Source organism: Mercenaria mercenaria, chromosome 11 (assembly GCF_021730395.1).
Source record: "Mercenaria mercenaria strain notata chromosome 11, MADL_Memer_1, whole genome shotgun sequence".
In the NCBI taxonomy this organism is placed as follows: Eukaryota; Metazoa; Mollusca; class Bivalvia; order Venerida; family Veneridae; genus Mercenaria; species Mercenaria mercenaria.
This window is the reverse complement of record NC_069371.1, coordinates 30,412,280-30,427,260: the sequence shown is the minus strand read 5'-3', so window position 1 is coordinate 30,427,260 and position 14,981 is coordinate 30,412,280. Positions and strand designations below refer to the sequence as shown.

The 14,981-nt window shown below is 34.2% G+C and overlaps 1 protein-coding gene across 2 annotated transcripts; it reads left to right on the top strand.

Moving 5' to 3' along the window:
- Positions 1–95: 95 nt before the first annotated feature.
- On the top strand, positions 96–11,139 carry LOC123532574 (SAP domain-containing ribonucleoprotein-like). Of its 2 annotated transcripts, XR_008365974.1 has the most exons (6): positions 96–213; positions 910–980; positions 3,570–3,618; positions 4,118–4,306; positions 4,894–5,056; positions 5,317–11,139. XR_008365974.1 is itself a non-coding variant. In XM_053517060.1 (5 exons), exons 1-5 carry the CDS (start codon positions 184–186, stop codon positions 4,933–4,935), a joined length of 381 nt encoding a protein of 126 aa, XP_053373035.1. In that variant the 5' UTR covers positions 96–183; the 3' UTR covers positions 4,936–11,139. The 2 variants fall into 2 exon arrangements, 1 of the variants encoding a protein (XP_053373035.1); XM_053517060.1 differs by having other exon boundaries at positions 4,894–11,139.
- The last annotated feature ends 3,842 nt before the right edge of the window (positions 11,140–14,981 follow it).

Genomic DNA, 14,981 nt, shown 5'->3' with positions numbered 1-14,981 from the left:
AAAACAACATCAGCATCAAAGCCTTACACTACTGTATTACCAAAATTATGGAGTGGCTTTGTTTCAGTCTCATGATGTCCAACATTTAATAAAGTTAATATTTAAAATAATAATAAGATTTTAAAAAGAAAATTATTGTTTTGTTTCAGGGTAGCTGTTGAGAATACTGAGGCAAAACCCAAAATGGTGTCAACTTCATTGTCAGAAGCTGAGGTAGCTTTGAGTCTTGGAATAGTTTTATTATTCTTGCCCTGCATAATGTAGCAATAGTCAGTTATTGTTAGCCACAATATTGATGTATTGCCAGGAAAATATCGATATTAATGTAATCCTAAAATGAAGAAAAAATACCTACTTCCCATGAATATTCAGCAAGAAACTGAATTCAACTTTAAAACTTGTATCACTATTTACAGTATGCTGGCTCTTTGGAAAGAAATTCTTGTATTTTCGGAGCAGTGAGGTTATCTTCCCTTGAAATAATTTTGTTACATATATTTCTTTTTTGCAGTAAGTAGTTTCATAACTGTCATATATGATCAGTGTGTTGTTGATACCTTGGAGTTACTATATCAGTACAAATTATAAAAGAGACGGCCCAGTTGGGTTGCAGATTAACCATTGTTCATAACTACCACACCCGGTCTGTCAGCTTCTTCATTTCAATATATTATCAGGATCTATTAGTTCAAACTTCTATAGATGATTACACATGGTTTGTAGTTGTAAAAATAAAGGAATTTTTAATACCTGGAGTTATGTACCTTTGTTAATGAAAAAAAAAAACATCATGGCAAAGCTAGTATTTTTAGCGGGGTAACCATGTTCAATAGACACATAAAACATGATTCCAGTATATTTTGTCAACCAGCATGTAGAATATTCCAGTTAAAATGTTTTATATTGTAGAGACTGAAGCAGCGAGCAGAGAGGTTTGGTGTGGTCAATGAGGACATGAAGAAACAGTTGAGAGCTGAAAGGTACCTGTCAGATGATTTTCTTACATTTTAATGAGTTAGACACATTTAATATGGTAATAAGGTTCAGTGTTGTTTAGGAGAAGTAAAACTGCAGAGCTGAATTTTAGGTTACATTTTGATTAGAGATTTCAGGGCATGTGATCATTTAGTTTAGGAAGCAGTACATGTGCAGCACTCTTCTAATCTGGTGTAATATGACCCAAAAGCTAACATAACGTGTAATGAGAAAAAAGGTGCTAAAACAAAAAACAAGAAATTTAGCTGTATTCTAAATTATAAATAAAATATCAACTAAAATTACATTTATTTCTCAAAAAAAAATACATGTTTTGTCATCACTTGATTGTCAGTGTCGGCTTTGGTTACGATTTTTGTTGAGGTTCACTATTTCTCAAAAAACTATTAGAGCTGTAGCTATGCACATGTTGATATGTAGGCTAAGAACCATAACTCATATTTATTTTGTTAGAAGTATGGTACTTTGAACACTTGGTTAAAATTTTTATTTAGATCCACTTTTCTCAAATACTTATGGAGCAATAGGTTTGAAATTTTACACACCTGTTTATCATGATAAGTACAATGGCAAAAAATGTAACTATTACTTTCATTTGTCAGAATTATGTATCCCCTCTTCTTGTTTTTGCCCTGTCCGTCCATCCTTCCGTCCGTCTGTACGTATGTCACATTTGCGAGCAATAACTGGAGAACCATTTGACCTAAAACCTTCAAACTTCATAGGTTGGTAGGGCTTATGGAGGAGACGACTTCTATTGTTTTTGGGGTCACTCCGTCAAAGGTCAAGGTCACAGGGGCCTGAACATGGAAAACCATTTCCGATCAATAACTCGAGAACGACTTGACCCAGAACGTTGAAACTTCATAGGATGATTGGTCATGCGGAGTAAATGACCCCTATTTTTTTGGGGTCACTCCTTAAAGGTCAAGGTCACAGGGGCTGAACATCGAAAACCATTTCCAATCAATAACTTGAGAACCACTTGACCCAGAATGTTGAAACTTCATAGGATGATTGAACATGCAGAGTAGATGACCCCTATTTATTTTTGGTTCAGTCTATTAAAGGTCAAGGTCACAGGGGCCTGGTCATGTAAAATAATTTCAGGAAAATAACTTGACAACCACTCTACCTAGAATGTTGAAACTTCATAGGATGATTGATCATGCAGAGTAGATGACCCCTATTGATTTTGGGGTCACTCTGTTGAAGGTCAAGGTCACAGGGGCCTGAACATTGAAAACCATTTCCGGTCAGTAACTTGAGAACCACTTGACCCAGAATGTTGAAACTTAATAGGATGATTGTTCATGCAGAGTAGATGACCCGTATCGATTTTGGGGTCACTCTTTTAAAGGTCAAGGTCACAGGGGCCTGAACATCGAAAACTGTTTCCAATAAATAACTTGAGAACCTCTCGACCCAGAATGTTGAAACTTCATAGGATGATTGTTCCTGCAGAGTAAATGACCCCTATCGATTTTGGGGTCACTCTGTTAAAGGTCAAGGTCACAGGAGCCTGAACATGGAAAACAATTTCCGATCTGACAATAACTTGAGAACCACGTGACCCAGAATGTTGAAACTTCATAGGATGATTGAATATGCAGAGTAGATGACCCCTATTGGTTTTTGGTTCAGTCTATTAAAGGTCAAGGTCACAGGGGCCTGGTCATGTAAAATCATTTCCGGAAAATAACATGAGAACCGCTTGACCTAGAATGTTGAAACTTAATAGGATGATTGGACATGCAGAGTAGATGACCCCTATTTATTTTGGGTTCACTAGATCAAAGGTCAAGGTCACAGGAGCCTGTACAGTGATTTAAGAACCACTAGGCCAAGAGTTTTGAAACTTAGCGGGATGACTGGACATGCCAAGTAGATGATCCGTATTGCAGCCAACCATCAGTGTCTCTTTGACTTTTGCTCCTGACCCCTATTGACTTCTTGCCTATAGGACTTTGCATTGGGGGAGGCATGCGCTTTTTTACAAAAGCATTTTCTAGTTATGGTTCTTTTCCTGTTTTGAAAATTGGAATTACTTGGTTAAAAGTTTTGTTTAGGTCCACTTTACTTGAGTGCTGTAAGAGCAATAACTTTGAAAATTTACAGACTTGTTTATTATGATTAGGTGAGTATGTAGGCCAAGAACCGTAATTTTGATAAGCATTTTGTTAGTCATTGAAGAATAGTGAGGGTCATTCTACTCATCTGGGTGCCAGCCATAAGACAGACTGAAGTAACCAAGTTAGCTTACTTTGTTTTGACTTTATGTTTTATTCTTTATTGTTTCTGTCTTACTAACTTAGGAAATAAGTATTTTGTAGTTACCTTTTTGTTGTCTTAGTTCCCTTTCCTTGAATGCTATAGCTTTGAACTTTAGCATTTTTTGTCATCAATAGGTGAGTAAGAAGGCCAAGAACCATAACTCTTTTCTTGCATTTCGTCAAGTACTGACAGAAGAGTGTTGATTTAAATATGTCATATACTGCATTATCAGTTTCAAAGAAATTTTGACCTCCATCTGAAGACAAGCACCTTTAAGATAATGAATAATTATATTTCAGATTTGGAGGGAGTACACCATCATCCAAGATATCTATATCTGGAACTGGGGTAAGTTTGTAAAATACTACACCATTTTGATAGCCCTATATATTTTATACTAATTTATTTTAGGTTGATTATGAAGCAAGTTTAACCACTTTTATTCATCACTCTTGGCCTTATTCTCCATGATATCTATTGCCAAAAGAGTGCAGGAGAAACAAAAACTTTTTTCTCTTTTTAATGCTTAGTGCCATGCAAGGGAGCTACTGGAAAAGACAGTTTTCAGGTCTTGATATGACAAGATGAGTGAGTGAAACCAACAACCTTGCAGACTTGGAGCAGATGCTCTACGCTATCAATGCAGTCAAACTTAACTTACTGGAAGTTATGAGTGCATTTGCTGTTTTATGCGGGGAAAATATTGTAGATCAACTGTTTTAGCAAATTTTTTCTGTTGAAGAAACAAATTGATATAAACACAAAAAAAGAGATGACCGTACTGAAATTTAATGAATTTCTAGTCTTGCTGAATTTTCAAAATGGCAAGTTTATTTTTATATTAAAGACTGATACAGAAGTCCTGAAGAAACGAGCTGAAAGGTTTGGTCAAGTTATAGCACCCACATTGTCAAAGGTAGACGAGGCAGAAAAAATAAGAAAGAGAAAAGAAAGATTTGGAGACGTGACATCGGTAACAAACAACGGACCAAACAAAGCTAAACTGGTGAAAGTAAATGCAGGTTCTGCTGAAGAGGTAAGAACTTGCTACTGCAAGTTTTAATGTTTAGAATAAATCTTAATTTCTGCCTGAATTAATCAGCATACAAAGTGAAATAGTCTGATCATTGATTACAGACATTAATAGTTTTGACATATACTTCATGGCAAAAATTGATGGAAAGAGTTAACATGCTGGATTTTGAACAATAAAATAACTGGATATTTTATTGATCTTGAACATAATTAGCAAGAGTGGTAATTTATTTATAAACCTATTATTAAAAATAATTAGGCATGGTATTTGATAAATAAGAATGGCAGCTCTGTCAATAAAATGAATATAAAACACTAGATTTAGATTAAACTTTGGACATTGCTGAGGCATGAGAATTACTTGATGATAGAAATTACTTTGACAAGTTGTGAACTGTTAATTTAAAAGCTGGAAATGACAGTGGTCTTGCAGTTTCCCAGTAAACTCTATCCAAAATATCAACATCATGGCACTAAATTTTGGACTTTTTCATATGCATCATTGCGTAGTCACTTTGCATTTATATTAGTGTAAACAAGTCTACAAGTTTCATTTTATGGTTAATGATGTTATGTTAATGATTTCAGGAGAAAAAGAAGAAGAGAGCTGAGAGATTTGGGATGTCCTGAACCTAGCAATATTTTATGGATGACCTTTAAGCAAAACGTTGAGAAATAAGCAATGTAAATTCATAGCATCGGAATCTTAAGGCAGCTAAATAGGAGGTACTTAAATTATCAATCCTTCAGTGTTTAGGTATTTAAATGATGACTCATTAAGAGATACTTAAATGACAGGTTTTTAATGCATAGATACTTTAATGATCAAGCATTAGAAGGTACTTATTTAAGTACATAATTGACAAGTCATTAAATATTCAGACACTTATTTGATTAATCATTAGATATTTAGATACTTAAATGATAAATCATTAAGAGATGTTTAAGTGACATATGATCTTAAATATTTTGACACAATCATTAAATATTAAAAGTACTTTAAGAATGTATCATCTCATATGTTAGTACTTAAATTATGGACCATTCTGTGTGTTGGTACTTGAATAATGGTTTAATAGATCTTACCAGTAATATACTTAAATAATAGATCATTAAATGTTTAGGTGTCATTGTAAATGATGAATCTTTTGATATTCAGGTGCCTAAATTATGGGTTGTTAGGCTATTTTATATTGTATGTATGTATGCTGTAAGGTTTTAACAGGTCATGTTAAATCAAAAAAAAATTACAGTTAAATCTATCAGAAGTTAAAAAGAATAAAACAGACAATATGAAAAATACATCTAAAACTTGATGACATGGTTTTAGAAAACAAAAAAAAAAATGTAAAAAAAAAAAACCGCTACAACTTCAGCATTTAAATTATTCATGAAAAGTTTATTTTTAAAAAGAGGTGGGATTTAAGGCAACATGGTGGAATTTAAAAAGGGCATGACGAGGTTTCGCCAGCTTCTCTATAGAAATAACACTAGAGTCATACTTTGTATGTTAACCTGAACAGTATCCAGCTGAGATGTGGAAGGTTGGTGTTTCTACCCTATCAAGGTTCTCATCAATGCTCAGAATAATGTCCAAAGGGGCATCTTGTGTCTTCGCCCACCAGTATAGCTGTAAATTCTCTATATGACTTAAACTGTGTCACTTATACAGTGCTTTCAAAGATCAGTGAGAATTGTTCTAAAGGGAAATGAACTGGTCAGTCAATCAGTTAACCAACCAATGATAGGAAATAGTATTATGAGGTAACTTTGAAATGATACTAGCCGAAAACTAAATGAAACAAACAAAACGAAAAATAGAATAAACTGTTTGTGAAAAACTGACGAATCACTTACTGTGAAATCATAAATATTTCATGGGGGACTAATTTTCGTAGATTTCGTGGTTGAGAAATCCACGAAATTTAATCCCAATAAGTAAAATTCCCATTAATTTTATGTTCAAAAGTTGAAATCCACGAATTCATATCCCCACGAAATAGCCATTTTGACCAAATCCACGAAATTTCATGCCCACGAAATTATATGATTTTACAGTAGTTGTTCACTGAAGTTATTTTCTTAATGTATGCAATATTGCAAGAACAGGTCACATATAATGTTTTTAATAAATAGACAGATAGATACCTTTTATTTCCTCCAACATATGGAGACCAGAATAATTCAGTGTACACAATTACACAACATGTGTGTGAAAAAATAGTACAACGTGATTGACAAGGTACATTTGGGGTATTGTATTTGAAACAGGGATTGTGTCAGTGAACAAAACGAATATTGTATATTTTTCAAGCATGATAATATTCCTAACTTAACAAGCTAAATAAATTTAGTATCGCTATTGAACCTACATGATTTGAATATTCTGATATCACATACATGTTCTTTAGAACTAAGAAAGAAATAACTTGCTACCTTGACTGTGATTCTATAAACAAGGAAAACTTATAAGAGTAACCTAGCTTCTAAATCTTAACCTTTAAGCTCCTGCCGGCAATTGATTCTGCTTTGGCGACCAGTGCGGATGTGCAGGCTAATCAGGGTCTGCACTGTTCGCTATTCAGTCAGTAAATTTTCAGTGAACATCCCTTTGAATAATAAATGGTATTGCCCAAATTGGATGATGGACCAGTCCATTTTTGAAATTTAGCAGGGTAAAGGTTAAGATTAAAGAGTTCATTTATCAATGTGGTAAACAACAGATTTAAAAACAAAAGGATAGAAAATCATGTGGTTTGTTGATGAGGTAAAATTTTAGTTATGACAAATCACTGATTAATCAAACACACCATCATGTAATAATCACCATTCATTAGTAATTTTATGAAGTCAGAAAAATATGTAGTAAGTGACAAACAACAGGTGAAGTTTCATCACAGAGATAGAAATAGGAAAGTACATGGTGGAACGGTTTGGGTCTGTGACTCCGAATCAACTTACCTCCCCTGGATCAGTCCTCATTGATGTGGTTGAAGTTTTTTTCATGTAAATAAACCATTGTGCTGGCTTGTGAAATGTTTGTGGTTCTACTTGGTTGCCTGACCATATGTTAAAAAATTGCCAGAAAGGGGCATTATGGGTCTTGAAAGTCTTAATCATGGCAATTTTTTCCAATACCTGAATATAGAGGATATTACAAGAGTGTCTTTTTGATATCGAATATATTAAACGAGTTGAGTAAAATAATAAATTGCGAGGCTCTGCAGAGCATTTTATCAATATTACTCAGCTCGATTAATCAATTCAGTGTGGAAAGTCACAAATGTAATATTATTTTATCACATTAACATAAAAAATTCTAGTTTCTTTAATTATTATAAACACATCAATTTGACCAACGTCTCCTATACTTTAAATGAAGTTGACGTCAAAGCTTTATTACAAAAGTGTATTATCAATTTTTATGTAATGGCTTTATTTCACTCCAGCAACGTCAGATATGTGATAAAAGTGTAGTAATGAACAAGTGTAATGGCAAATAAGTGCAGTGATGGTAACTTACAGTTTCAAAACCAAAACAAAAATACAAAACAAACCCCTCCCCCCCAAAAAAAACCAGAGAACATAAGTCCACAGGTATAACGATTTTCTAATGACATTTAATTGATCAATTAAACAAGCATATATGTATTACTGGTTCAAAAAAAAAAAGAACTTCAGTCACCTGTTCTGCATGAGGAATAAGTGTTAAACAACAACCACCACCATTATATTGTCATCAACTTCATCATCATCATTGCCATGAAATGGTTTTGATCTTGATGCTATGAATTTATAGTGCTTTCTTGGAGCAAGTACAAGTGTTGAGACAACAACGGCAGCCGAGAACTCGAACTCCTTTCGAAGGACATGGATTCTTGATTTTTCTTTTTTAATTCCTAACATTATTGATTTTATGCTGTTCTTGTTTACACATTCTTATGTTGAGTCACTGTCATTTCATATTGTTTAAACTCTTAACACAAAGTATGTTATAAATCTGTTTTTATGTACTCAAGTCTATGCATGTTATTAATATTGTTGTGCTACTGTATCTAAATGTTTAGATACAGTGAAATCTGTCTAGAGTCAACATCACTTGGAAAACTACGAAATGTTTCTTGTACAGCAGTTACCCTAGAGAGAGGTTAGTGTGCTAAGTTTATGTAATGAGATGCTTGTAGAGAAATGCTTGTCTGCCTGTTTAGCTCAGTAGGGAGAGCACAGGTCTAAGGATTCATGAGTTTGATTCTCAGGTGAGGCGTATGTTCTCTGTAAGGATGTGATAATAGGCATGGTGTCAGGAGACATTTAGTCTGCTGAGAACAGGTTAGTACTAGTACAGAACCAAGGAACTCTGGTTAGGTTATCTCTCCGCCGTTACATGACTGAAATACTGTTGAAAAACGGCGTTCAAGCTTGTTTGTAAGTACAGTCAAACTGAGCATTGGATTAAAGCTGCATATAACTTGAGACCTAATTTTGCCTCTCCAGATGTGGTTTTCATACACAGGTTTGACTGTACAAATTGGCGTCTTGGTGCGCACTTGGTAGGATTCTTTGTGTTATGAGACTTCAGAATGGCTAATTTGGCATCAACATTTTATAAACCCAGATATTTTACCATATACTTCCTGCAAGCCAATATTTGTAGCAAAATGATTTAGGTTTATTAAGTTATTATTGTAGTCTCAGGTAAATAATCCAGTAATCATATGTTGGAGCCTTTAAGTAAAGCAGTATAGAAAGGCTTGCAAGGGTTGTATATAATTTTTTGATAATTGTATCTTGAAGTAGCAGTTCCATAATGACCTAAGCAAATCTATATTGTCAGTACATATTTTCAAATATTACATTATTGTTCAGCCTTACGTGTATCTCGTACAAGCACATTGTTTCTTACAACTGTAGAGCGTGAAAATTGCATGCAAAGAATATTTGATATAACTCAAATTGTTGATTGTATTTGTCACTACAGCAAAGGATTAAGATGGAGGCTTGAAAAAAATTTAACAAAAATCACATCGATTTTTGATTGGTGTAAAATGATCAGATGTGTTTTGATCTGTATTTGAACTGAATCTGAATGGAATAACTTGTATTGGTTTATATTTAAAATTTCATATTAAAGGCACTACTTTTAATACTGCCATGAACTTTTACAGTTAGAGCCACAAAGGGAGGTAATAGAAAAATACATTCAGTAAAACTTTACTATATTCGTCAGTATTCATACCTTTGACAAATACTAGAGAAAACACTTATTGGAAATGGGATTTAATAAATTAATATATTTTATGTTCATAATGGAAAATCTCGCAGCCACATTTTAAACAAAGACAATATGAGCCTTTAAATTGATATTTGTAGTGGAACAACATGTATTCATTTATATTTGAATTTATTTGTAGTGGAACAACATGTATTCATTTATATTTGAATTGATTCTGAGTGAAAGGAAATGACACTCTGGCACTTTTTTGCCTGAATTTAAAACTGAATTCAAAACTTATTGAACATTATATTGTTTTGGGGTGACTTTAAACCCAACATAATGCACACTTTATTTGAATGTACTACAGTAGAAATGTAAAATGTACCTGAATTTCATCACAAATACACCAACTACTTTTTGTGAGATTGTAAAATGTTGTTATTACTGTTTCATGCGAATAGAAATGTATGATCTCTACATCTTAAATTTTGTACGCATGTTAGTTGGCTACTATATGAAATTATCATATAATGGTTTCAGTGCTTTTAAGCAGATTTCATGTGTTCAGTGTTTTTATTATGTGTATATGGACAGGAAAGAAATCAAAGAACATCATACTTTGATAGATTAAGGTCTAACTATGTGTATATTGAGTTTGTTTTAATCTCCTAAAACAGGCTTTATTTAAACATGTACCTCTGCTCATAAAGTCATGAGTTATGGCCCTTTGGATGTGTTTTGAAATACATGTTTTTTTGTTTTTTTTAAATCATGTATTACAAAAATCTTAACATAGATTCTTACCTGCAAAAGGATGGGTTATAAATCTCTCTTATTTGTAATAATTTCTTGTTCCACACTATTGTTTCTGGTAGTTATTCTTGTAACAGTAAAAATGGTATTGTACTTTAAAAGGGGATTATCAAAATGTAATCATGGTTCGAATGAACTCTTTTTGCCATCTACCAGATTTATTTGATTGTAGATTATACATGACGGGTCCTGAATTCAAGTTAGAAAGCTGCAGGTTGTTATTAGACCCATTTGAAAGGATGAAAGAATATTTTATCCAAGGGGACATAGTAAAGAATAACCCCTCTCTCCCTCTCAAAACGTTATTTGAAAATGCCAATATTAGAATGTTGGACTTGGCAGTTACTGCTAGTATCAACATAAATAAATAAATAACCTTTTCTCTCTATTGACTGGAGCTTAAATTGTGTTGTGCATTTTGGTTAATCTTGTTGCAGTTAAAATTAATTTCTCTTATTGTGAAGTTCTAATGTGATTTGTCAGTCACTGAGATGTAGATATGCATCTGTTTTATTGTAGCCAGCTGAAAAAAGTGAGTTTTATACTTTTTGAGATATAATTAATCATTTTGCAGTAAATTAATGATTAATTGTGTACTTTACAAGACACACAAAATGTCATGAATTTCTCTAGTATACAGTCTGTTTGAGAAATTGATAGGGAATTGTCTTGAATTTCAAAACTTAGTTTCTAGTTGTTTTAGAAAAAGTTGCCAACAATATGTATGTCACTTTACAATTGTAGAGGTAGACATATTACTGTAAATATGAAAAAATAAACTGTTTTATAAATAAAGAATAAAATAAATGCTGAAGTTGAATGTTATTATTTTTTCTTAATTTTTAGCCAGTTGCATGATTTGTTGAGTTAAGAAAACAAGTACAAGTTCTGTTCAGTATTGTGGCATTTTTATTTTTTTTGCAGTAATGTAAATAATAGGTAGCATTGGGTTTAAAACAAAATATATAGAGTTAGATCAATAGTTGGCTTGTTGGCCCAGGCGGTGAGTGGAAGGAAATGTTATCATTTTGTAGTGTTCGAATCTTGCATCCGTCATAAATATATATATATATTTTTTTAATTATGTATGTAAAAATTTGTATTTTTCTCTGGTTTCTTATTCATTATTTTGTTAAACCAGTATCAGTAAATGAATCAGTACTGAAATTATGACTGGGCAATGCTGTTTGAAGTGAAGCATATGGTTGTCATAAAAGTTGGAATTATTAAGAAATGAAATGATTTTTTTCGGTGTTCATGCGAAATGAACGACAGAATAGGATCGGCAAATTAAACATGAATCGCATGCGAAATGAACGACAGAATAGGATCGGCAAATTAAACATGAATCGCATGCGATTCATGTTTAATTTGCCGATCCTATTCTGTCGTTCATTTCGCATGAACACCGAAAAAAATAATTTCATTTCTTATATTTACATTTTATTATCCCCCGACGAAAGCTTTAATGACTGTTTTTAAGACGGATAATACTTCGCAAGTAAGACACGGAGCGATATCCACTTGAATGCGTTGCATAGCGACCCACTCGAAACGGTGGTCAAAAACTAGGTCACTCGGTTTAATCAAAGAAAAACTGTCGGGTATTTTGGCCCAGTTATGGCCGTTTTTGGACTTGGAAATTGCTTGTAGTCAGTGGATGGCAGCTATCAGTTTTGAGGTCAGTGGTCAAAGATGAAAATCTCGGTGACAGTTGTACAAAGAAACGCTTCGCCAGGTGTTGAGACCCCTTTCTCTACGATCCTCGCATTTTGCAAACACGTTGTCCTTGAGCAGTGCAAAACCTCTATTGAGTTTGAGGTTTAGTAGGTAAAAGTTTGCAGTGAATACTAGAATGAGAAACACTAAATTATGAGGTCAGTTGATGAAAGGTGAATGCCATGGTAACTGTTCCTACAAAAAATAAGTCGCAACGGATGAAGATGGCCACAGTCGTGTCAGGTAAGTGTTCAGACGGACGTATTAATGCCATTGTTTGGCCGTCCGTTTGTTTGCAATTTCGTCATCTCAGATTGCTTTGAACTATGACCCTCAAACTTGAAAGGAACATTGCTTCGGACTTAGTGGTGCTCTTGTTTACATGACAGTTCTAGCACATGAAATCACTACGTCGCTTCGTTGGGAGTACCAGTTGGAATGTATTTGCTTGTATTTACATGTATTTGTATGTCTGTCTTTCTGTTCAGTCTGCCAAACAATTTTTGTCAGACTGATACCGGGGTAAGCGATTCATTCCAGTGAGAGATTTCCTCGAAGTTGGAATAAAAAGGAATCACAAGGTGACAGATCTGGGTATTACACCTTTTTAGATCTCTAATAACCCGATGTTTGATGGAGCATTGTCGTAAAGAAGTAGAACATATTTGAGCCGTGCCATGAGAAAATCAACATAGTGGGTTTTCGACCAGCATGGATCCAGACCAGCCTGCGCATCCGCGCAGTCTGGTCAGGATCCATGCTGTTCGCTAATGGTTTCTCTAATTGCAGTAGGCTTTAAAAGCGAACAGCATGGATCCTGACCAGACTGCGCGGATGCGCAGGCTGGTCTGGATCCATGCTGGTCGCACACCCACTATGTTGGTTTTCTCATGGCACGGCTCATTTGATACCTTGTAGCAGTTCATTCAGTATTACATCACACTGGTACCGCCCTGTGACACATTTCGACCTTTCACTGAAATTTGAATTGAAAACCAATAGCATGTAAAGTAAATAAATTATATATAATCATTTAGCTACAATTTGGTTTCGTCTGTTTTTCATGTTTTCTTTAGCAAAACGTAGCAAAATGTTTTTAAAGAGATTCGCTTTAACACGGATCTGCTAGATAAGGGCATATAATTACAATGTACAAACGGTATACAGTTCATTATTCTCATGTGACTTGTCACATTATAAGTCTGTAAACATGAACGATTAGCGCACTGCATGAAAGCACCGAATTGTAGTAGATTTTTATTTAAACATTTGGAAACAATCCTAAAGACGTTTATTTGTCAGTGTGAAAAATTGTTCCTGTGCCATTTATCTGATTGTAAGAAATATTTATGTAGAAAAGGTGTAATAAATATCATATTTTATTAGAAAGATAAGGAAAGATTTGGTTATTATGTCTCGTCTTAATTTTTGTTCGTCTGTCTTTCACAAAATCATTCCGCTTTGTATCAGTTCACCTTCTTAACCTTTAGCCTGCTGGCGGCAGGTGATTCTGCCTTTGCGACCAGTGCTGACCAAGATCAGCCTGCACGTCCGTGCTGTCTGATTATGGTCTGCACTGTTCGCTATTCAGTCAGTAAATTTTCAGTAAACATCCTTCGAATAATAAATGGTATTGCCCAAATTGAATGATGGACCTGTCCATTTTAGAAATTTAGCAGGTTTAAAGGACTTTTAAATAATCTGGAACGAACTGACTGCAATGAAACGATGCTGCTGAACGGAAGTTTCAGACACGTTGATTTATGGTCAAAGTCAAGGTCATACATTTAATTAAGAACAACTGTCAAAATGCAGCGTTTCATTCCATATTTTGGCTATTAACCCATTGAAGGAGCTGTAATACTTTGGTATAAATATAAGCGTTAGTTAGACAACTTTAAGTCATTTCATTCCAAGTTTAAGGTCGCATGGTGAGAGCAAAAGCTTCATAGTCGGGATTTTACATCCTTTCTCTAACGATACTTTGACACAAGTGTTTGGTGTAACTAGAAAACGCAAACTATCGGTTTAAGGCTCACGTCGTACCTTTAGATCAGAAGTCAAATATTTCATGTCCATTAGCTTATATTTATTTTCCCAGATGCTCCGTTGGTTACGTGGCACAACTAGATTACACAATTATAATATAATTAGGCAATACGTCAAAGGTTTCAGTCAAACAGGGGCCCGAACCCGGAACCCAAGTACCCTACAGACTGAGCTGAATGCTACCTAGCATATATTATATTTGTTTAGTCGAAATACAAATGTGACTCCATTACTACACTTCTTTTCGGATATAAATCCCTCATATACTTGAAAGTTACATGTTTTAATTTTGATTTTTGCAAGTTTTACTGGTTAGAAGTCTTTACAAAGACATTTTCCTATGAAAAATACGCCTTTGCATGGTAATAACCCCAAAATATTTAAGATAATGGTATTCTTTAAATCCAGTTCATACGTTCTGCCTTGACTTAGATATGAGGGTTGTGAAATTATGATGAGAAACAAACCACACTTTCATTGAACCAGACTTAAATCGGCCAGGGAAAAGATAAGGCACGAAATATGTTGTGGTTTTAAACATAGGTTAAATGACCTGATGTTTTAAATACTGTCATTTATAGACGAATCATGAGAGAACACTGCTAAAACTAGTAGCTCAAAGTTCAACCAATCCTAATCACGAAAGAACGATAAGGAACTGCGTCTTGCTTTACGAGGCCTAGTTGTGATAAAGAAAGTTAAAAAAAACCCCTGTATAATTGAAATCTTTAAAGTATGTCCATCCTTTAGGCGAGTCCTAGAACGGTTTTTACTCACAAATGTAATCTGTCTGTGCAAATTTAGGTAGATTAGAGTGTCGAGATGGGGGGAGTGTATCCAGTTCGGCAAGAGTCTGAACCGTATAAACTTTCTCCATTTC